Source organism: Cyprinodon variegatus, unplaced genomic scaffold (assembly GCF_000732505.1).
Source record: "Cyprinodon variegatus isolate N-32 unplaced genomic scaffold, C_variegatus-1.0 Scaffold27, whole genome shotgun sequence".
Lineage (NCBI taxonomy): Eukaryota > Metazoa > Chordata > Actinopteri > Cyprinodontiformes > Cyprinodontidae > Cyprinodon > Cyprinodon variegatus.
Genome location: NW_015150480.1, coordinates 546,489 through 571,131, shown reverse-complemented (window position 1 = coordinate 571,131; position 24,643 = coordinate 546,489). Strand labels below are relative to the sequence as shown.

At 37.7% G+C, this 24,643-nt stretch overlaps 1 protein-coding gene across 5 annotated transcripts in view; it reads left to right on the top strand.

Annotated features, from left to right (window-relative positions):
• The window catches only part of arhgef10 (Rho guanine nucleotide exchange factor 10), a 72,730-nt gene that overhangs the window by 28,286 nt on the left and 19,801 nt on the right, over positions 1-24,643 (top strand). For 2 of the 5 annotated variants that reach the window (XM_015396764.1, XM_015396755.1), the window contains 18 exons: positions 1,508-1,544; positions 1,692-1,780; positions 2,053-2,109; positions 2,417-2,604; positions 5,448-5,564; positions 7,137-7,248; positions 7,326-7,435; positions 7,519-7,596; positions 7,701-7,880; positions 8,204-8,320; positions 8,581-8,673; positions 8,982-9,152; positions 10,404-10,549; positions 10,758-10,942; positions 19,935-20,050; positions 21,524-21,651; positions 23,884-23,987; positions 24,241-24,362. In XM_015396764.1, coding sequence (XP_015252250.1) covers positions 1,508-1,544; positions 1,692-1,780; positions 2,053-2,109; positions 2,417-2,604; positions 5,448-5,564; positions 7,137-7,248; positions 7,326-7,435; positions 7,519-7,596; positions 7,701-7,880; positions 8,204-8,320; positions 8,581-8,673; positions 8,982-9,152; positions 10,404-10,549; positions 10,758-10,942; positions 19,935-20,050; positions 21,524-21,651; positions 23,884-23,987; positions 24,241-24,362 — 2,150 coding nt within the window. The remainder of the gene's footprint in view (positions 1-1,507; positions 1,545-1,691; positions 1,781-2,052; positions 2,110-2,416; positions 2,605-5,447; positions 5,565-7,136; positions 7,249-7,325; positions 7,436-7,518; positions 7,597-7,700; positions 7,881-8,203; positions 8,321-8,580; positions 8,674-8,981; positions 9,153-10,403; positions 10,550-10,757; positions 10,943-19,934; positions 20,051-21,523; positions 21,652-23,883; positions 23,988-24,240; positions 24,363-24,643) is intronic. The other 3 variants (XM_015396770.1, XM_015396787.1, XM_015396778.1) reach the window with 3 other exon arrangements.

Below are 24,643 nucleotides of genomic sequence, written 5' to 3'. Positions count from 1 at the left end.
TTCACAGCTGAGTCCTTGACCAATGCAAAGTGTTTTAGAATGTAAAAAGCAGGATGATTTTTCACAAATTAAAAAAAAAAACACATCAGAAATATTTGACATCCATTTGTTTTTTAGTTTACATCAATTTATCGTTAAATAACTGGATGGAATGTTTTTTCTTTTTTTTTTATCTAATACGCAAATCAAATATTAAATATACCTTTACATAAAAAAAAATCACCATAAAAAAAAAATGTTTAAAAATTAAAACATTTTTTATCTTGGATATTTTTATTATGTTTTTGACGTATAACAACACATACGCATACATCCTCGTATAATATTCATTTTATGTAGTGTAAAGATCAACATAAACATAATAAACCCTCCATGCATCCACACCTACAAACTAGGATTCCTGAGTATTATTCTTATTATAAGTGTAAATAAAATGAATTTGTATAAATAAATGTATAGTAAATTTTATTATATGATCTAGAATATAATAGTAATTATATGTATTTTGGGGGTAACAGGGTGACATGTTTACAGTGTGTCTCTGTCGACCTTTCCTATTGTGGAGACGGCTTATTTTGCCCTTTCTTTATAAAGCAACTCAAGTTAAATCAGCTTATGTTGGGCTTCAAGTTGAGGAAGTTATTCCTGCTGAAAGCTGAGCCTTGCTTTCTTCTTTGACTTGTATTCCCAGTCTAACCCCTAGGTTCCACTGGAAGGTATAATGTCATGTATGCGTCTAATTTTCTCATAATGTGGTTAAACAGAAAAAGTCAAAAGATTGATTCTTTTCTAAAACAATGTGATAAAAATATAAATATAAATATAAATAAAATAATAAATATAATAATATAAATGTACTTTTTTGGTCTATATGTTGTCCTGAAAATAGATATTCTGATGACCTTCATTTCCTGCTACAGTTATACAATCTAAAGCGGAGGTCTTCAACAGGGGGTCTGTGACCCCTAGGGGGTTCACAGAGGTACAGCATGAACTTTTTTTTTTTTTTTTTACATTCCCCCCTGCAATTTTTTTCCACTAATTGAAATGTCTTTAAATCCACATTAACATGAATTCAACACACTGTAGTAAACAAATAAATGGAGGCAGAAGATGTCTTTCAGTCATCAATGCACACATTCAGCGACACACAGGAGCTTTTTCAAGCTGGGCACCCTTTCATTCACAACACCTGTCCCATCAATGAGGAATAAGAATCAGACATACTTTTATAATCACAAGGAAAATGACTTTCGTTACATTACTCCATATGTAATAGAGTGACAATAGGACCAGTTTGATGTATCATAATTTCATACAATATATATAATTAGGGGGTCCCCGTTCCATCTTGCCATCAGTTTGGGGGTCCTTGGCTTGGAAAACGTTCAAGACCCCTGATCTAGAGAATTTATGGGAAGCCATTTTGAACAGTTCTTATGAACTGTTGTTTTGCTCCTAAGTCAGTCTCCTGTTTTGGATAACGTTTCTTTCTGTTGTGTCTCAGTGACGGTGGTGGGAACTAGCAACACCTCTGCTGACAGGTAGGTCAACATATTTGCTCATCCAAATACATATACTCTAAATTATTCTAAGATATTAATTAATTAGAAGAAGTGCTTTCTGCTATTTTGTTGTTACTGCAAAAAAAAAAAAGGAATTCTAAAAGAGTATTTGATTATTTTTTCAAGTGTTTTCAGTGAAGAGTATCCACCTATTGCAGAGGAAGATGCTCTGGCTAAATGGGCATCAGATCCTGCCAACACCGCTTGGATGGAAAGTAAGTAAGATCTGGTTGGGATAAAAACATACATTTTTTTAATTAGTTTTGACACTACCAGACATGCCTTTGAATATATCCTTTCTTTTTTCCACTTTGCTTTTTACACAATAGGCGATTCCTTCCCCTTTTTTTGAGGAAGCAGTCCCTTCTGCATGCCTTTCTATTCAATGTTTCTTCCATTCTGCTGTGAATGTGCCATGAATAGTCTGATCGTCTTACTGTCATTTTTCGAATGTTTATTTTTTGTGATGTTTTGACATGTTCTTCAGACCCAGATGAGGTGATCTATGATGATGTCCCCAGAGAGAACTCAGACTCTAACACAGGTTTGTGCTTTATCTTTTTGAATTTCAGCATGAAGCCTTCTATCTTTAATATGGCAGGAGGCAGCACTGTTTCTTTCGTTTCTTCCACTGATTTCATATATAGGAGATTTTCTCTTGTCTTTTTTTTATTTTTTTGTTGAAACATTTAATAACGATAAAGAGAATTTTTTATGAAATACAGTTTGATCAAATTCAGATTTATACTTGAATAAATAAAGGTTAATTAGTTTTAAAACTCAAGCTGTGGTTTGGTAGAAGTTTTTTTTATAGTAGATAAAGTTTCTTTAATTCGTTCTCTGTGATTCAGATCCAGATGAGATGATTTATGATGATGTGGAGCTGGGCGAGGAGGGCGGCTGCAGCAGCTCCCTCGATAATGGCTGGAGCTCGAGCGAGTTTGAAAGCTACGACGAAGCCAGCGATGGGGAGGGTCACCCTGAAAATGGCCTCCCCCATGCCTTCATGAGGGGAAAGCCACCGCAGAGGAAAATCCATGTGAGTATTCCTGTCGTCCTGTTGCTTCCAACATTGCTTCATGACCATAAACAAAACCTGCCTTAATGAATCAATCAGTACCTCTATCCTCTTTCCCCTTTAGATGAAGGAATAATAAATATGTTTTAATTATGTGTGCGAAAATGTGTAGAAAAAATTAGATTTATGGGTAGATTTGGGTTCATCAATCTATTTATCAAATTCAGCCGTCTGATCAATGGATGCTTATCTTGATATATATGTATGTTTCAATTCTCCAGGAATTGAAGTTTCTTCTGCTGTATGATGCTTATCATGCCATAGTCCCTCTCCCCACTTGTTGCTGCACCCTTGTGGTCAGCCAGGAAAATAACAATCTGGCAAAACTCCATTTTTGCTTTTTTGTTCCAACACTGTATCCTTCCTTCCTTCCTTCCTTCCTTCCTTCCTTCCTTCCTTCCTTCCTTCCTTCCTTCCTTCCTTCCTTCCTTTCTCTTCTCTCTTGTCCCTTTCCTGTCTTGTTTTCATGCCCTTTGTCCTTCCTGCATTGTGTGCTCTTTATTACGCCCCTCCCTTCTTGTATTCTTTGTTACTGTCTGTCTTTTAATGTATCTTCTTTCCCTTCCTTCCTCCCTTGAGACTCTGGAGTTGTTTTCTTTTCTTCTTCCTTACCTCCCTCTTCTTCCTTGTGTCCCGTCTTTCATCCCATTCTTTAGTGGTCCTATGTTGTGTCCCATCTCACTCACACTCCTTCCTTCCTTTCTTGCTTCCTTCCTCCAATGTATTCTTCCTAACATTCCCTCCTTCCTTCATTCCTTGCTTCCTTCCGTCAATGTATTCTCCCCAACATTCCTGCCTTCTTTCCTTGCTTCCTCCCTCCAATGTATTCTTCCTAACATTCCCTCCCTCCTTCATTCCTTGCTTCCTCCCTCCAATGTATTCTTCTTAACATTTCTTCCTTCCTTCATTCCTTGCTTCCTCACTCCAATGTATTCTTCCCAACGTTCGTTCCTTTAGTCCTACATCCTTTCCTTTCCTCTTGCTTTCCTTTCAGGTTCCATATTTAACCCTTTTTAGCCAAGATAAAAAAATTGGCAGAAGTTTCACTTTTTTTTTAATTCAAGTTGTCATTGAACTTTCTGACAAATGAAATAAAAAAACATGCATTCCGTAAAAGTTAAATTAGATCACTTATTTGCATAAATTTTGATACATTAGGCATTACTTTGTCTTTTATATGCTTTCAGTGCCAATTTCCAAATTTTCTATTTTAAATAAATTTGAACAATTTGTGGAAAATATTTGAAATTTCACCTGATTTGTGTGCGTGGGAACCCAGTGTTTTACATTATAGGCTTAAAATCTTTTTTAAATATTATGACTACGTATCCAGCCTTGCTACGTGAGCTCGACATAATAATTCACTTTTATGTTGTATTTGTTGTCTTATTATCTCGACCTACATTTGCATATGAATCCCAAAAATGATGAATGAGGTCTGGATATGTGCTAGTGGTATTTGAGGTATTCAATGGTGTACCTTAAATTCTTAAGTTAAAGTGAACCTTACAGAGAACCTGCCTGCTGTATGAAAAGCGTCTTTCACATAGCTAGTGCTCCAAAATTGAGTTTGAGTTTTTTTTTTTTCCAAAGATGTCCCTTTAGAAGTACGGCTGATTGGAGGCTTTGGGTTTTCTTAAAAAGAGTTTCTTGTTGTGGATTTCTCCTGGTAGGGGAGCAATTTAGTCAGGGTGCGTAATAGTATGCCGATGTGTGGGATGGTTCTTTTCAGGTCCATTGTTTCATATGTTTCTACTCGTTTTATACATTTAGATACATATAAACTTCTGAAGATTATGTGATGTTTGACAAACTATTTTGCGGCTAACTTTTTTTTATGTAGTTCCTATTTAAAACACTAGGTGTCACTATTACTTATTTAATGCTTCAACAAAGCCTCATAACTACATGTATTATTGGTATGGAAATAAGCTATAAATGATATGAATGTTAGCTATACATTCTATCCTCTTTTTTAATTTATTCTGATCGAACAGCTTCTGTATTTTCAGTTTTGTTTTGTTCAAGGATTTGCATTTTCACACCATCTCTAAGTAGCATTATCAAGACTTAGATTTAGACAAAGACAAATTTTGTGTAGTTTGTTTAAAAAAAAAAAAGCATGGTGCAAAAATGTATTGATATGAAAGTTTAGAGCATTAATATATATGGTGCAAATATGCAGTATTTCGGTTTGGTGTTTTAGTGTGATGCAGAGTCTGTGACATGATTTAGAGTTTTCTCAACATTTATAATGGACGCAGTAGGTGAATGCTGGTCTGTGTTCTCCTTAAATTTGATAGAAGTGGTTCTGAAAAGTCATTATGATGTCAGAGGAGGTGTAGAAACCTTGTGAGTTAACATATTGTAAAAACCTCACATTGATCCACGCCTCTGAGAGAGAATAAAAATTTATAATTCATCAGAAATTGGTCACGGAAACCCAGGAATTACAATACGTTTTTTTTTATTATTATTTGAATTACCGGTATCTGTTTCATTTTGTAATTTAAAAAAAATACATTTCTAAAATTTATCATTTATGCAAAATAAAGGACTGTCAATTAAAAACCACCAACTTTCATATCATTGACCCTGAAACCAAGGTAACCTATTGGGATTTTGATATATTTTTCATTTTAACAGTTATTTATCCAAATTTCTGTGATGAAGTGTAACATATTTTAGCATTTATAATAAAAAAACAACAAAGAAAAGCAGTAGCCTTCAGCCCAAACACTGAGATTCCTGACACCGTGGGCTGCAGGACCGTGACCAGTAATACCTGCTTTGCTTTTGTTTAGCTCTCTCAAGATCTGACACGCTTGAAAGAACACTATGAGAAAAAGATGAAAGGTCTAATGGCAAGTACAGTGGGAACGGTAGAGCTGCAGCAGTTAAAACAGAAACACGAGCAGAAGGTAAATGACCTCAGGCTCCCCTCATGTGTCTGAGCTAGATTAAAACAACTAGATGCAACCCTGTTGACTCTCATCTGGCTAACCCCACTGACTCGGTACCTTCATCCTGGTATGGTGTGTAATACTGTGGTGGTGGTACTGGTGATGGGCTAGTATTCGGTTTATTTACCTCACCGTCGGCTTAATTGATGTATCTACAGATGTTTTCTTTTTTTACTCCAGAGGTTTTAAATGTTAGGATGGTCTGTTTTCTAACATGTAGCTCAGCTTAGTTGAAGGGGAACTGAGACACCAGCAACACCAGTTCTTATTCAATATTTTCTTCCACTGAAACCTTACATACAGTGCCCTGCAAAAGTTTTCATACATCTTTAATCTTTTTTTCGTTTACTTTCAATACAACCACAGACTTCCCTGGATTTTGTTGTTGACTTTGATACAGTAACACAAAGTGCTAGATAGTTATGAAAGAAGAAAGCTAGAAAAATATGAAGAAACAGTTTGATGTAAGTATTAGGACTGGAACTAACGTTTATTTTCCTAATCGAGTAATCTGTCGATTATTTTTCTGATTACTCAATTATTGATAGGATAGAAAAATTTTCCTTAAAGTTTTTTGCAGAATTAAACAAAGTGAAACTAAAACTATTCTACATGAAGAGTTCTGGATAGGGCATATTAACGGATGATTTTTTTTTTTCACCTTAAATGCAAAATGTATAAATTTTTATTATGATTTTGCCATAATTCCTGCTCAAAGTAGGTCACTCTGTCAGCCAAAGACATGATTTAATAGTCTCTATACTCCAGTTAACGATTTATCGATATACTAAATTAGTTGATGCTTATTTCAATAATCGATTAATCACAATGGAAGAGTTAAGCCATTAATAAAAATGATTTGGGAAGCCTCTGCTAGCAGGACAGCAGACAACAGGCCTACAAAGCGTGACCATGAGTTTGCTGGACTTAGGTCTGGATTTATACTGCACCATAAGAATCTGTGACAAGGCCTGGAAACAGTTTCTCCGTATCCAATCTGACTGATTTTGCATATCGACTCATAGGTTCTGAATACACATATACACTAATTTTTATTTTATTTTTTAAACAAATTTGGAAAACCTTGCTTCCTTTTCCTCAAAATTCTGTACTTCTTGTAGATCTGTCACATGAAGTCTCCATCAAATACACCAATGTTTGAGTTTGTAAAATGACTAAATCTAAAACAGTGTAGGAGTTTTGAATACTTTATGAAGACACAGCGCAGCCTGAACGAGCCTCTTGCAGGAAATGTTTGCTGCTGTCATACACTCATGATTGAAATTTGTAACTTTGTAATAAAATCCAGGTCTTCTTTTCTTGCTGAAGTCTCAGTTTCCACTATTTTAACCCTTTTATCCCCATACATCTTCATCTGTACTCTAACCCTCTTACAGTATTGTAGCACAGCTTCTTAATAGCTTTAGGTTTAGATGAAGTGAACTAAACATCGCTTAGACAGAGCTCTGATGGTAAACAAGTCAGAGTTACCATTGAGATGGAAATGACAGTGTAGAACTCTCATCCAAGATGCAAAAGCTGGTGAAGGCAGCCAAGGAGGGGACGAAAGATGGACTTGAAAAAACTAAAGCTGCGGTGAAGAGGGGGCGCTCTTTCATCAAAACAAAGTCATTCTGTCAAGGTATGCCATCCCCACACCCTCCCCCCCACGGCTCTATCATCTCTGTTAATAAATCAGTTATTGCTGTATTGTTCCAGAGAGAAAGTCTGCTTGCTTAGAGGGGGAGTCTGAGCTCTTCATTGAAGTGGACTGCTTCAACGTGGAGCCCGTTCTCTGTCCAACACCAGAGGGTCTCACTCAGCAGCAGGTGAGGCTCTAATCGGACGTCTTAAAGCTGCAAAAATAACTAAACGCATCAAATACTATTGATTTAGTATTTTCTCTCTACAGCTTGTGCGAAGGTGCATATTGGGCTCTATTTTAGAAAGTGAGAAAAATTATCTTGATGCTCTCAAAAGGATTTTGGAGGTGTGTGAGTACAGCAGCAATTTATTTCTCTGAATTTGAAATGCTAGATATGATTTTTCAGATTATTATTTACTTTTTGTTTGTTTTGTTTTTTTGCTTTGTAGCATTATGAGAAACCCCTTTCCCAGATTGAGCCCAAGCTGCTCAGCGACAGGAAGCTGAAGATCATCTTTTACCGCGTGCGGGAGATCCTGCAATGCCACTTCCTGTTCCAGATAGCTATTGCGAGCCGTGTGTCTGAGTGGGACAGCCTGGAAATGATTGGAGATGTCTTTGTTGCATCGGTAGGAATTCATTCAGATACATACACAAACTCAGCTTTTACCTTTAAAGCTCTCCCTTTTAAGCAGTTTTTTACTGAGGCAGTAAGTAATGAAAACTATTAAGCTAGATGAAAGAGAATTTTCAACCGTCTTAATAAAAAAATCTAATGAAAGCGTTGAAATATTCCTACCTTAAAAGTTCATGCATAGAGAGAACTAAGATAGTGTTTAGCTCTAAATATACGTGTAAATTCTCTTTTTTTTTACCTGATTTCCATAAAAACATCTTCATGTAATTGCAAGCTGCATCTTTTATATTTTTTCATCCTTTGTTTTCTGTACAGTTTTCAAAATCCATGGTGCTGGATGCTTACAGTGAGTATGTCAACAACTTCAGCACAGCGATGGCCGTCGTAAGGAAGACTTGCGCCTCTAAACCGGGTTTCCTGGAATTTCTCAAGGTTTGAAGTGTTCCTACCAAATATTAGTGAGCATATTGGTCTCGTACTAATGTTTGGTACTTTTGTTTTTTTTTTTCCCATAATTTCCATCTGCTGTGTTTTGATTGGAAGCTTTTACAGCTTTTCTTTTAACTTTGGTTACTTTTAAAGCTTCTCCCAGCTTTTCATGTTACTGAACTCTGGAAAAAAAGATATTCCAGTTGTTAAATGAACAGTTATATTTACTGTTCTTCACCTAATGATAAAAATTGTGCTTATAGCATCGTCAAGAAACCAGCAGTGACCGAATGACTCTTTATGGCCTGATGATGAAACCCATTCAAAGATTCCCACAGTTCATTCTGCTCCTTCAGGTAATCAGCAAAACATTTTGTTATACATGTTTATCACCAGCAGGGGGAGTTTGACGCTCTTTAAAAAATAACTTTTTCTTTTGGAGCAGTAAAACTGCTCAGGCTAGATAGTTTCTTTTTCTTTCTACCTTGTTCCCCATTTCTGATATCTTTGTGTTTTTACAAAATGTAGGATGTGGTTTTGCTTTTATTTCAATTATGTGTTTACCAGCAAAAATATAACAGAAAAAAAGGATATAGCTATAAAAATGGTTTATTTAACAAAGCCTGCTGTGCTGTTAATGCTGGATTTCTCTTATGCTGATCAGGACATGCTAAAGAACACACCGGTGGGTCATGCGGACCGTCTGCCCTTGCAGATGGCCCTGACAGAGCTGGAGACCTTGGCAGAGAAACTCAATGAAAGAAAAAGGGAAGCTGACCAGCGCTGCGAAATCCGTCACATTGCAAAGGCCATGAATGAACGCTACCTCAACAAGGTCCGTACCTGTAGGCTTGGTTAAGGTGCAACAATATGACCAATTTCTATTATTTTCTAAGAACTATAATTCATTTTTAGAATGTCTATTTCCATATTCCCAAAGTTGAGGGCAGGACCGTAATGGGATCGTAAAATCAAACAGCATATCGAGCTCTTCAGATATTAATTTAAATACCATGATGATATCAAATCATATTTATACAAAAATACTAGATTATAAATGAAATCTATACTTATGAATAAAAACTGTAAGGGGCTGTTAAGCTTTATGCAATTGTTGTATCCCTGTTTAAGTTACTTTTATGTTTGATACTTCATTGGTTCCTACAGAAAGTCTTGCTCTTTCAGCCTATATGAACCTGAGGAAGACATCTCTATGTGTCAAAATAAATACATTTTACTTTTGGTCTCTTTTCAGATTTATGATGTTTTTTTTTGTCCTACCGATACTGAAAATACAAACTCTGTCACAGAATGCACCCCAAAAATTATTACCTTAACTGGTAGCATGTAATGTGGTAAAATCACTGACTCAAAAAGGTTCACATTTTTGAATTTCCTCAGGCCATCATTCGGCAGGTGATTTTTTTGGGGGGATTTTAGATTTTAGCTTGTTTCTTTCTTTGATTTCTTTGGATTTTCACGTAATCCAAACAAGCCTCCATGTTATAATTATCTGTCTTTTCCACCCACTCTGGCTCATTTGCTAACTCGTGTTTACTGAGCATCCAGCGTGGGCCTGTTGAGTTTTACTTCTCTTACGCTTTAATTACTCTGAATTGTAGCTTTATTTACCCTCATCCATAACAAGTACTTTCATAGAACTGTCAGAGGAAATATGGGAAACAAGGAGATGCTCTATTGTAATGAAATCTATTATATCCTAATCTATCTGTGTGGGTGTGTGTGTACCTGTCCAGTGATCAGAGTGAGAACCATTTTTCCAATTTCACCATCAAATTGAGGACCCGTTGTTGTAAAGTGAGGTCCTCACAAGCTATTTTGCTAACGGTTAGGTTTAGGGCTAAGGTGACAGTTGGGTTAGGGTTAAGGAAAGGTATGCTTTGGTAATGGTTAGGTTTAGTTTTAGGGTTAGGGAATAGAAAGTGTTAAAATAACTGAAACTCAATGGCAGTCAACACATGTTCCTCACTACATATAGCAGAACCAACTTGGGTGTGTGTGTGATTTTTTTTTAAGGTTTCTAAGCTGTGGCTTGTTTTTCTTTCTTTTTATACTGACCATTTAGCTTCTAAGTAATGGTAGCCGCTACCTGATTCGCTCAGACGACATGGTGGAGACTGTTTACAATGAACGTGGTGAAATCATCAAAACAAAAGAGCGACGCCTCTTCCTGCTAAATGATGTGCTCATGTGTGCCACGCCTAATATCCGGTAAGGGAGATCTCAACCCTCTTTGGAGAAAATCAGTTAAATACTGAATGTTGCTATTATTTGACCACTTTGGGTTCTCCCTTTTCTTTTCAGCTCAATTTTCTCCCCACAGATTGACGTCACTTGCACGCAGTAGTGAACGTAAATCGTCCTTCCACTTTATTTTTTCACCCACATTTGTTTTGTCTGTCCTTTTTAATTGAAACAGGTGCCAGGATGGCAGTGGGAGTGGCAGTGGAAACGCTCCACTGGACCAGAGGTTTCTCCTGAAGTGGAGTGTACCTTTGAGTTTTGTGGAAGTACTGGAGTTTGGATCCAGCGAGGAAATGGTCGATAACAGCCGATACCCTGCTCCTCACTCTGGGGAGAAGGTGGTGATCAACGCTAAGCCAAGTATGAAAAACAAGATTTCTTTTATTAGTCTTCCAATAACTTTCCTCTATTTGCTGGTATCTGGCATGTCCTGATTTCAGCTCTTTACATGCAAAGATTAAAAAATAAGTGACCTAATTAAAAAATTCAGTTAGATAACATCCCACAGAAAGTGCAGAAGTAATCAGAGCTTTCTCTGACTGTGTGGTGTTGGCTCATCTGCTCCTGCACACTGCTGCTTAGCTTACTGAAAGAAGCATTCTACACTTTTTCTTGGCCGACAAGACAGATTAGGCTTTTTAAAAAAACATTTCCAATCACAGAAATGCCAACAGTGTTGTTTTGTAAATTAAAGGTCAACATCAATCTCTTTAAGCTATGATGATTCACAGTTTTCAAGCTATATAGCTATCAAGCTCAAATAATTAGTAAACTAATATAATGTTGTTGCTCAAAAATTAACTTGATGTTCCATTTGATAAGTGATGCTACGTTCACACGAAATGCAATTATAGCAACAGAAGCAGCCGGTTTACAGGCAGAGTCTATGGTTGATGCACATCAAGGCGCATCAAAGGTCCCGCAGCGCTTCTCCAGCAGCAGTAGCAGCGCATCTTGATGCGTCTGAGCAGGCCAAGCAGCGCCTCGTGAGCATGACGCATCTGACAGCAGCAGATGTTGGAATTGGAAAAATTAAACTTTTTCTGCTTGCAGCGCCGCAACAACCAGAAAAATTTAACTTTTTCTGCTTGCAGCGCCGCAACAACCAGAAAAATTTAACTTTTTCTGCTTGCAGCGCTGCAACAACCAATCAGAGAAGCTGAACTGGGAGCTGGCAGAGAGACAGACACAGCACTGCTGATGCTGATCGCTATGATCACTTCTCTGAAAAAGTTTATTAAAGTCGTCTGATTCACAAGCAAGTTTGGTTGTGGCCGGTTTGTCGGAAGCATCTTGCTAAACAGTTAGCAACTTAGTGCTAGTACATTTTCAATGACAAATTACATTGGAACCAAGTAGCACTTAGCAACGACACTGTCAAGGAACGCTATGGACAGCGGAAACATGTAAGAGGAGGAGAGTTTAGTGTCGGAGGTCGTGGATGAGTCTCCTCCATCATCCATTTTTTATTTAGAGGAGGAAAGCGGAGATGAAGATGTTGTGGAAGAGGACGCCAGGGCGGCAGAAGCTTGGTTTGGTGTAGAAGGCTTACAGCTGTACATGTTTGAGCCCTTGCCTCTCAATGCTGCCAGTTCTGTTAGTTCTACGCTTGCTGAAGACACAGACGTCCATCTCAGTGAACACTGGGATGGGAGTCAATGGTAAAGTAAATTATCCTTATTTCAACCATCGCGTATATTACCTGCGACATATGAATCAAGATATTATGACCAAAAAAATGTAATTGACAGATGTCCATTGATCTATGATTGACCGAATTTAGGTGTACAGGCTGACATATAACTAACTGGCCTGCATAAAATCACAAAAACAAAAACAACCAGATTTTAAGACGGGATTTATTTTTTAAAATAAAAATGTTCTAACTTTTGGGACAACATGGTCTGATAAAGATTACATTTATATACATGTTTAAGCCAGAATTATTTGAAATTTAAATATGACTTCCCTACGACTTTAATGCCTAAATTTACTTAAGATGTCAAAACCTGCTGGCAAAATATTTTCCCTTTTATTATTCTGGTGACTGCAATTTGTGCACAAAAAACATCAACATCCAGCCGCTACGAACAGTATCGGAAAAGTCCCCAGAGCCGATCAGGCCTGAGGCAGCTGTTGCTGGATTCCCAGTGACAGTACACCGCCAGTATGTAAGGGTGCGTGCAGCTCAGACAGCGAAATAATATTTTTAAGACAGGATCGTAATCTTGATAAACTGACTGCACATAGAATGTTCTAAGGTGGATTTTCTCACTTAAAAAACTGACAGATACCAATTTACTGGATGCGCATCTTTGCTGCTCAAATCCCGTTTGTTGTGGAAGTAGCATAACTAAAAAGGACTTTTATTGTGTCTTTTTTTTTCCTCTTTTGGTGCATTATGACCAAGAAAACAAGTATTTACTTTAAACTGTATAGATATTAACATAAATGTTTTTAACGAAAGCAATCAGATTCAATTTTATCTTTATATTTTAAAATGAATGTTGAAATACTATCAATTTATTTCCCAGGTTATTATGCAGTGAGAATCTTAAAATGGTCGATGAGGATTAAACAACAGCTTTTGTTTGACAGTTGAAGGTTGCAGAAGTATACCTGCTTATAAACAGTAAAGATTGCATTTTTGGGACACGCTGCTGTGACAGAGGAGGCAACCTTAATGGTTAGGCTGTTTGCTCTGGTGCAGATGTCCGTGGTTTGAGTCCCAACCTTGTGACCTTTGCCGCATATCCAGCCTTCTTCCCTCTTTGCCCATTTCCTGTCAGTTGGCTGTGAATGAAGGCCACACGTGTCACAAAGTTTTTTTTCTTTTTTTGTTTAGGCCTTGCTAAATTCAGACACAGTCCTTTTTTTCTTTCCTCTCATGCAGCCCAGTGGTCTGCTGCCTACTGAGTCCAATGATTTCAGTCTTTCCACTAACTTCTCAATGTGACAAACAGCTGCTCAGCCACTTTAAAGACCCAGTTCAGGCAAACAAGCGTACAGAGTGTATGATTTTGTGGTTGCAGTACTGTAGTTTTTATTTTTGATATACTTTGGTGTATTTCTGCGTTGTTAAACGCTTTGATAAAGAGTTATGCCCGACCCGTCAAGCAGACATTAAATGGCCACACTTTTATCGTGGTACCAGGCTGGAATTGCTACCTTTTAAATTATACGCTGCTCATTTTCAGTGCACCCACATTCCAGCTTTTAAACATTTCTCTTATACAGTTACCTTGAGTCTTTTTCTGACATGTCATATTTATATACAGTTAAAAGAAAAAACAGTGTTGGTGTGCATACAGTAGGAAATGCATCTATAATAACTACTTATAATAGTTCAGGTTTAGTCAAAGATGAGCTTTTGATTTCTTATGAACTCCCTACAAATTCCCATAAAATGTACGTTAAATCAACAGTTCAGCTTCAAATAAGTGTATGTTTACAGACGTCACACAGAAATAAAGATCTGAACTTCACATCTTTTTTGGGAGTAGAGCTAAAGACCATCACAGAACTATGGAGTGAAAAAGGAGATGCTGGGTTTTTAAGGGTGTGCAAGACATTTGGATTAATTTCAATTTTACATGAATAACCCTAAACAGAACATCTTTAAGCTGAGGATGCAAGTTGTTGAATAATTAATGAATCTTATCAACCAAGGAAGTTTTCTCTTTTATCAAGAGAATATTTTCTTAAAGGTATAATGGACGATGTTCCTTTCCAGGTGGATCAGCAAAATAAGTGGTCCTCCTAACTGTCAATCATTCTGGTGACATGTTTACATAGTTGAGCTGATCCCTTCCCGCTATCATCGCAACCCCAACCCCTTTACAGGGGAAAAAAGAACTCGTCTATTCAGCCAGGCCTAAAATTCCCTTTAACGACCCCCCTTTTCAGAGACACAGATGGGTATGGCACTTTGCAGGCTAACAAAAGAAGCCCAACGACCCCCATTCCAAAGGGATGGACCTTTTGGTCCATTTCGATTTGCATGTTTTCTAAACAACAACAAGGCTTTGTTGGGCTACTGTATAAAGCCTCAAACTCAACGCTATTTCTGACATTTTGGATTTAAAAAAGATTCCTAGATGGGAAGCAAAATGTCTTCAAACTTGAAAACGAAGTCCATTGAATTGTTTTTTTTATATTTTTTGGAATATGTTTACGTTATGCTATCCCACTTACTGGTGGTGAGTCTGAGATAGTCGAAAAATTGCAAATCTTCTTTTGCAAGCTTGTGTGTGCGATGCAAACAGCTCACAGCTTTAAGCAGAGCGTACACGAGGAGAAATGGACTCGTGCACGCCCTCGCACACTTTTGATAGGCGTTCCCTCTCGGGAGCAGGTACAGGGTTGTGTATGTGCATTTTTCTTTTTTAAGTGAACACTTAGTGAGTGGGTCTTTTCAAAAATTTGGAAAAATCCTCAACATGAATCCTTTAACATGACAGACTAATTGAGTTTTTACATTATTTGAAGTACATCATTATATTTCAACAGTTTATTGTGCTAGCTGTATGAAACAGTGACTGATTAAACATAAACTAATCTGAGACATTTTAAAGGCGTCATAGAATAATTCTATAGGGTATTTGGTGCTGGTCCTTAAGGTCTCTGAATAGGGTGTGTAACATTGGTTGGGCTGAAAATGGCATATTTGCTGTTCTATGAGCCCTAATGCAAGCCTGGTTAAAAGCCCTAGAATGAAATGACAGGTTTTCTTCCTTTTATTGTATGCTCATGAATATTTAGATGAGCTGTGTGCTGATTGGTGGGTTTATAACGAGCGAAGCTGGTGAGCAAAGGCGCATCATAGCAACAAGCACTCACTGAAACATCAAATTGTTGATATGGTAGGGTGACTAGATTTCCTCTTTTTCCTGGACATGTCCTACTTTTCATACCTAAAAAATTGTCCTGGGGGAATTAAAAATTTGTCTGGGATTTTGGTCGACTACAGTGCAGCAGAACGGAGCCATCAGCTCCAGCTGGTCCAGGAACTCCGGCGGGAGCCAGCGGGTTACAGGGCAACCGAACCCCACCCAGTGACAACGGCGGCCCCGTGCTTCCCCCCGCCTGCCATACGGAAATGCTCGGTCCGGTCCAGATGTAATTCTGGAGCAGTAAACCCAACTGTAGGCTAAACAGCTAAACTGGTGTCTGACATCTACCTCTATTCATGTTCTTAGGTCAGTGAACCAGTGGGATGGTCTATATGTAAATTTCGGGGCGTGACAAAAGTACAGGCCAGAACCAAATAAGGCAACGTCGTTTGGATTCACCCGTTTCATGGTGGAAGTTTAGAATTGTGAGATTTGCAGAGAAAGGAGGTGTCGATGGGGTTTAAACTTCTCTGTACGTCCATTTCACCCACAATGTAAACTTGGTTATGCATTCTATGGCCCCTTTAAAACTTATAAAATATGACAAAAATGAAAGTATTAGGTTATAAAATTATAAAAAAGATGGATGAACTATCATAAAAGGTAGGATATGTCGCTCTGACATGCTGTTAAAATGTTTCTACTTCAAAGGCCTTTTCAGTGGAGTGGATGCTAACTGTGATAAAGCTCTCTGTTTTTAATTTAATCCAAAACTCAGAGAATGGAAATGCTTTGTGGTGTTAGCAGTGTCTCTAAACAGGGGTTCTGGTTGCTCTCAGAGGAATGTTCAAAACTCGGCTCTGTGAAGTGATTCGCTGATAAAGGTCTTTTCTATTTACTGTGACTATTGCCAGCATGTCTTTTTCTGTCACGTTAGAAACGTTTTGCATAATGACCTCCCCTTTTCTATCATCACATCTTTGCCTTTCAAGCACAGCAGAGAAGTTAAATATAAAAGAGCAAAGCTTAATCCGTCATTAGACAATAGAAGGAGGTATCACAGAAATTTTAAACCTCTTCAGGAAACTGTTGCTCACCAAATTTCCTAGCGTTGATGGTGTAAATGACTGGTGTGCTGGAGAGATACTGATATATGTAATTACAGATGTACCTGTAGCAAAAGGGAGGTGAAAATAGTGTAATTCCAGTTGAAGAGAAAGACATGCCACCCACTGCAGGGTTATATGAAAACTCTCTAAAACATAATTTTCCTTTCACACAATTACGCAACGCTTTGTTTTGGTTCCATGCCATAAAATCCTGAAAGCACATTGAGGCTCCTGTTTGCCTCATGTTTCGTGACAAAATGTGAACACATTTGGGACGCTGCACAGCACACCATTTAGCTTGTTTCCAAACCGTCTTTACAGTGTGCCTGTGCGTAGGTGTGTGTGTGAGCTAAATGTCTGCTTTGTCCAGAAACGTTTCACAATGGAAACAATAGTACCTTGTATTTTGTGGGATCAGCATTGTGAAAATATTCTTCAGCATGTGATATCATCTCTTTGTGTGTCTTTCTGCTTAGCTCACCTCTCTGCAGGTTTCATCTTAAACAGGTCAATTAGAGTCACCATTTCTTGCTGCTCTCACATGTAGTATGTGATTTATTGATCAGTTTTTTTACCTAATTGCTGACTGACCTCAGTATAAACATGCTTTTAGTGCTGTTATTATAGCAGACTTTGGCATTCAGTGCTTGCACAAAGAGCCATTCAGAAATCTAGTTTCTGGTTAATATGGGTCATAGCCAGTCTAGCCTCTGGGAATAATCTCTTCATGGACTTAAAGGTTATTTTCATCACTAGGTCTCTTTATCTTTTATAAATAATTAGGCTTCCAATTGCAAATGATTGAGTAAAACCAGGGTTTCAGACAGACTATGCCAGATTTTAGGTATTGCTGGTGTATTCCACTGGCACCCCACCATGTTTCAGTTAAAACATTTTATGTATATGTAAAATCAGGCAGGAGATTTTAAAATATATACATTTTTTTATTATTTGTTATTGTAAGATGTCATTTAAATGTGTCACCATTGGGCTTTTAAGTCTGTCTCCTTTTCTTTTACTATTACTAGTGTATAAAAATATATTTAAAATATTGTAGAAACAAACATCAATTGGCCTTGCTGAGGGGCAAGTAAAGCCTGTTGGTCACCAGGCTAGTAATATAGGGGGGATAAGGGAAACCCTGTAAAAACATTCACTGTTGAATTGTAGTGATATATTTGGGTTCTTTGTTGATATCTGATTTCTGGTAACAATAATTGGTATCAGCTGCAGTTGATCCAGCATGCTGCTGCCTGTCCTTACCAAAAATGGAGCCTAGGTGCAAGTTCAACTGAATAAACTGATTGCTTACCCTCTTCCGACACAGGCCAGTCAGCTTGGAAAACCACCTCCACGAAAGCCCAATCATGATCTTTAAAGGTCTCCAAATCCACCTCTCAGTCTGCTACCCAAAGCGCAGGCAGTGGTTGCGCTATGTCTGTCTTCGATTCAGATGACCACGATTTAACCCACCTCCAGCCCCTCCTCCTCCATCGTAGCTAAAGCTTCATCAGAGTGTCATTCCTCCCAGACTCTTACTGCGTTCCCTGTCTCATCTCAACCGGTCAGGCAGAAGACCGCGATTTTAAGCTTGGTTCTGCTAGAGGTTTCTTCCCAATGAGGAGTTTTTCCTCTCCTCTGTCGCTTCATGCTTGCTCGTTATTGACAGGTTCATGCAACCTGTGTTTATCCAAGCTGGACTTCCATCTTCCAGGTCCCTGAGTGATCGATAGTATCAGCTCATGCAGTCCACTGGATCTCCCCATACAGCTCAAGCACACCGTTTGGCCAACCAGTCATGGACTGACCAACTTCATCTATCTCCACTCCACTAGTTTCAGGCCTGGGGGGGAAACAGCCCTGTTCTTTACTCCTGTTCATGCATATCAAAGCAAAATTCAGCGCTAATGTTTCTTGCCGAGGTCTAAGCGCCAAAGACTAAAGTAATTGTATCAATAAAATTCTTCTAATTGTCTTTTCTCTCCATGTGAGTTTTTGAGATTGAACTAAGGTATAAGGGCAAATCACACTAGTCCTGAACTAACTCCCTGTAACTCAGAGTAGATTTAATGGACTTCTATTTGTCAGTAATTCACTGAATAGCTTGGCACCAAATACGTAGACTTTCTATCTGTGTTTCTACCGCCCAGACCTCTACAGACGTCATGTTCAAGTCTACTTGCATATTCAGAATCAAACATGCAACTTTTAGTTCTTGCCCCACTAATCTGAAACAACCTCCCAGAATAATCTAAAATAGCTGAGTTACTTTAAATCAAGATAAAGTCCTATTAGGTCTTTGATTGTCCTGTAGAAGTATTGCAGTTAAGTTTGCAGTCCAACTTTCATTTCATTTTCTTATTAATCATTTTATCATCAATTTCTACAACAATGTTTTCACTTTTCTTATTCTATTTTTCATAATTTACATTTTTATGCTGCTTGTAACTAACTTGCTTTTCCTTTCATCTTGTAAAAGAAAGAATTACTTTTTACTGCAACAGAGCTTCATCAGGAATAAATCATGGATGACGTTGCCATTCAATAAATAATTGATATCTAAGATGTCTGACTGTCAGTTCAAATTAAATCTAACCTTTTAACCTGATCTTTAACTTGAACTTGCAAAACAATATAAACAGTTCAAATGTTTAACTAAGCTTATTGTTGCATACCTTACTAGACTGGGTTTGGACTTGGTTACCGTGCATTTCAAGCAAACAGAGGGTGAGAGTTAATGGTACATTAACATGGAGAGGATTTGATCATTAAATATTAAAGGGTTTGAGTAGTTTTTATTCATCCATCCATCCTCAGCCATTTGGTAACTGATAATGTTTTTAAACAAAGCTTTGAATTGGAAGTTATATGGCAAATAAAACATCAGATCAATAATCTGACATTTTCTGACTTGTTCAAAACACCTTCTAAGTGTTTGGCACAGCAGTTAAAAATTGCAAATTACTTATTCTGATAAACTTGGGGAAAAAAACACAAAATAACCCTGACTGAAATTAAGTATGGTTTAAACCGACAATCTGGACTGTGAAAGCCAGTGGTGGAGTTCTTGTGTCTAGTGAACAAACACTGACGTGATGAAAATCAGGGCCAGTTTGTCAAGCTGTCACTGCAGCCTGTGGGAAACTAAGTGTTTGAACTTTATTAATCATTGTCTAGATTCCAACTTCTGCTCCCGTCATTTTCTTTGTTGCCTAAGAATCCAGTCATCACTAAGGGGACCATTGAAAACTGAGACCTGCACCAAAGTACATTGTTTACACTTTTTGAACAAAGATTCTTCTATTCTATTCTTTGAAACCATCATAAGGGATCAGTTGGGATCAGTGTTCATAATATTTGTATTATTTAAATTAATTACTTGTTTCTTGACTTTTTTTTCCCCTTTGGTAGACAAACTTTACATGGGCCCTGGTCAGCTGTACCAAGATCTGCAAAACCTGATCCACGATCTGAGTTTGGTCAATCAAATCGCTGGCATGATCGGTAGCCTCAAAGGGAACTACCAGGTACTGTATACCTGCATTTAACTTGCACAGAATCAACATCACACTAGAGGGAGTTACCTTAGTATATGATTCAGACACAAAGCAGAGCTGAGTTTTAGTTTAAGCCCAGTTTTCAACTGTTAGATCTCATCACTTTTGACTGAACTGAGATTCTCTGCAACAATAATGAACAAAATGATGATATCATAGAAAAAAGCACGTTAATTTTTTCTTTCAACCTTTAGGGAAAATCATTTCATTACATCAGTAAAATAGAGTAAGCTTTGAATAACTAGTGCAGCCTTCTCAGAAAACTAAAATCTATTATCATCTTCCCACAGTTCTGTCGTCTAATTTTTATATATATTCAAAAACTTCATTAGCTAATGAATGAAAACAGACAAACACTGTCCTAAAAACATGTCTGTAGAGTATTATTGCATTGAATTGACTTTAAAGCTTTTCAGATGGCGAGTTAGAGCTTTATTGATGTAAAAGAGTTTATTATCCGTTGTGACAAACACCAGATACAGCGCTGGGACTTGATCAACAGCCGATACCGCAACGTGACGTCACAAACCTGTAGGTGGCAGTAGTGTTCTTTGATAAACATGGATGCCTCCAGTAAAACACATTCAAATGAAAATTACTCTTAATTAAAAACACTTTTTTATTGAACAGTATGTAATAATTTAATATTTAAAGTACTTTCAGAGGTTTGAATTGTGAATATGAACGGACTTCTCCTTTAACTGATTGTTTAAAAGGTTTCAATGATGATAATCCTGAAATTTTTAGGCCAAGCCAGATTTTTTTGTGCGTCTATATTAAACTATTGAAACAATTTCACATGTTCCTTAAAAAAAAACCTAGGAATACCAGTAAACTGTAGTCTGTACTTTTATGAGACACTTCTGATTGCAGACAAGTTGTTTCATGGGCTGATTTAAACTGATCAGCCAAGACTACAGGTGGGGATTAAATGGTGCTTTAGTCTGTAGAGCGCAGCATGAGTCTGTAGCTCTATGTTTGTGCTGTAAAACTAGATCAGTCATATTCAGAGATGATTCATAGAGAGGGAGGGATGGAGGCCAATGCTGAGGAAAAGGGTAAAGAAAGGACAAAAAAAAAAAAACTAAGAACTGTTTGGAGAATTCCTGCTTTAAGTTCCACATCCAAATTTATGTAGACTGTATTGGAGTTATAAATGTGCAGTGAGAGACGTTTCAGGGGCCATGCTGTAATGTTAACAAGTCATTGGAAATTAATTTTTGGGGGCAAATTACCCCTAGTCCTTTTTAATGTGAATATTAACATGTAAAAGGCTCTTCAGATTTTACTAGAATATCAATTATTGTAATACTTTTAAAACATTTATCCATTTCCTCTCTGGTTGTTTTCCCCATTCCTTCATGTTCTCCAAATGAATCTCTTTTCAGTATATTCTCCTTTTGTTTTGTTTTTTCATTCTTTCTCCATTATTCTCTTGTGCAGAATGTAAATTCCACTGTGGCGCAGGACTGGGTTTCAGGCCTCCAGAGGCTAATATTGAAGAAGGAAGAGGAGATCAGGGCAGCTGACCGGTGCAGGATTCAACTCCAGCTGCCTGGCAAACATGACAAGTCTGTTTTCTATCCTAATAAATGCACATACCTTGTTGTTTAGTGGTTTCACCTTAAATTAACTCTCATCTAGTCCCTCATCAGGGTTTAACGCCCACTAATGTTTTGTTTATCCCGGTGTTGACTTTATCCCCTTTTACCCTGCTTTTTCCCCTGCATCCTAACCACCCCCTTTCATGCATTGGGTTTTATGAGAGAATTAGACCAAATGTGGATAAACAAGTTTTTCCACCAGCTCTAATCTGTGGCATGAATCACATGGGAGAAAATACGCTTTGGTGTTTGCAACCAGTCCACCCAGCTGCTGCTCTATACACATACAGTAATCATGCTTCACATTAACCCTCACTATTATGCACTAAACATGGACCCCCTAGGGTGACTCTTGTTTTGGCTCTTTGACATTCTTTTCAACCATGACTGTCTTTAGTCTCCTGCTCTATATTTCTCTTCCCAATTCTGGCATTACTCAAAGTTGCATTTATCTGCTGGAATTAACCAAGGGTATGTCTGGAAACACAGCTGCACTCCTCTCATTCCTTTCCTGGTCCCTTCATTGCAGAATGCATTTCTCAGCTCCAGCTCTGGAGAGCAGGGATGCATTTCAGTGGCACAGATAGTCACACATGGCTACACAGAGTCTATACAAGCTGTTTATAGAAGTGATAATTCCATTTCACTTCTGTTACTTTCTCTTTTTATGAACTGCAGGTTATCAGTTTGCCGTGCCTTGCAAAAAATTGCTTACACGTTGTTGCGTTAAAAGCACAGATCTGGCCTTTATTGAAACATGATGAGGAAAACTAACTTTAGACAGACTGTAAAAGCTTAATTGGGGGACACAACAAGCATCGGGAAGATAAGGCTTTAAAGGAAAGGTCCGGTCAGCATGGAAAACAAATGTATCATTATCTATACCTAAAACTAATACGTTTGCGGTGATTTAATGAATTTGGCATTAATCAGTAAAAAAGTAATAACAGGGAGGATTTGCCATCAAACTTCTGGCCAGAGAAAAAAAAGTTTGAATTCTGAATATGACTGGACTTTTCCGTTAATCAAATAGAACAATTATTACACTTTCAACCCTACATGCAAAATGCTGTGAAGTTGAAAACGAACTCTGTGCATCATCTTCATCGTAAAACATGGTTTCAGCATCAAGCTAAAGAGATGCTTTCCTGCAGCAGGAATAAGGAAAGTTTTCCAGATGTAATTGGAGGATGGATGAAGATGAATGGAGGGAGGCCCTGGAAGGAAGCCTGTCAGACCCTGCAGGAGCCCAAACTCTGAGGCAGCAGTTTACCTCAATGAGCCAGTAAAGCCAAAGCCACTGGGGAATGGTGTAGATTATAGCATATGTATGTGTTAGAAAGGTCCAATCAAAGTCTAGAACTGAATCCAATTTTCCACTTCCAATTATCTGATGGAAGGTTGAAAAATTAAGCAAAATTTAATCTGTGTTTACCAAGAGAAACAGGCAAAGGTCTTATACCTACTCTGTTGGTCTTTATGAAAATCCAAATAAATGCACTGAATCATTTGGTGATGATATGACATAATGTGAAGAGAGGACAAAAAGAGGGGACAAAACCTTTTGCAAGCCACTGTGGGTAACTTAAATAGGAGATGCATGGATATGAATAAGAACAGAATCAATTAGGAAGGATCTTTTTGATCTGTGTTTAGATTGAAAATCAGGTAAGAGGCAGTGTAAATGGATACTCTCTGGATGTGTTTCCAGGTGATAATGAGAAATATATTAACCACTAAATTGCTGTTTTAAAGGTATAATGGAGGATTTTCGCGAATATTTGAAAATAACCGCCCTCTCCATCTTGCACAACCCTGTACCCGCTCCACAGAGGGAACGCCTGTTAAACACGTGCGAGAGCATGAATGAGCCCATTTCTCCTTGTGCACGCTCTGTTTGAAAGTTGCTGTTTGCATCTCTCATACAAGCTTACTTCAAAAAGGAGATTTGCAATTTGTCCAGTATGTCTGACTGGTATGTGAAAATGGGGACGAGCACGTAGGATGGCCTTACGTAAACATATCACCAGAATTGACAATTAGGCGGAACAATTATTTTGATGATCCACCGGGAGAATGAACATCCTCCACTATACCTTTACTGTAAGTTTTATTTGTATAATTTTCCCCTGTTGTCACATTTAAGCAAAGATCCTATTTTTCTTATTGTGTGTTTGTTTTTTCCCTCTCCTTTTCCAGCAGGGCCGGTAAGCTCACATACTTCAGTGCAGTGTTTAATACACTCAGCCCAGCCATCAAGCAGTCATGGATCAGTAACCTACAGATGGCAAAGTTGGCTCTAGGTACTTTAGTGTGCTTATATTGTCTGTTGCACCTTTTTCCCTTTATTTTTGTCTTAAGAACTTTAGTGTAAATGGGACCTTTTGACATTACTGAGATCCAACGACAACCTGAAGGTTTTATCACTGTTTTTGTTAATAGTTTGAATTCCTGAGATGACAACATTTTACGAAGTGATCTCTGGAGCGTTCTAATGGGAAACAGATGGCTTTGTTCTCTGCATAACCTGTGTGTGTTATTTGTGTTTTAAATCAGAGGAGGACAACCTGCAGGGCTGGTTCTTTGCAGATGATGACGGTAATCAAATCAAGAAACAGAAACACCCCCTCTTACTTCGACAGATGCCTGTGGTAATGTCAAAACTACAAGAGTTCAAGGTGGGTTTCTTACCCCGCAGCTTTTTCTCTTTTAGGGAGTTCGTGATCTTTTTTTTGTGTGTCTTTTTCAAGTAAATTTAGAGGTCCAGTAGTCATTGAATTATCAACAGTAGAGATATAGTATGCAAGCATTACATTGAAAGGATTAATGTTAGGTAGGCCCGGGGTTTTTTTTTTCTATTCAACATTTGATTAATTTGCATATATATATATATATATATATATATATATATATATATATATATATATATATATATATATATATATATATATATATATAT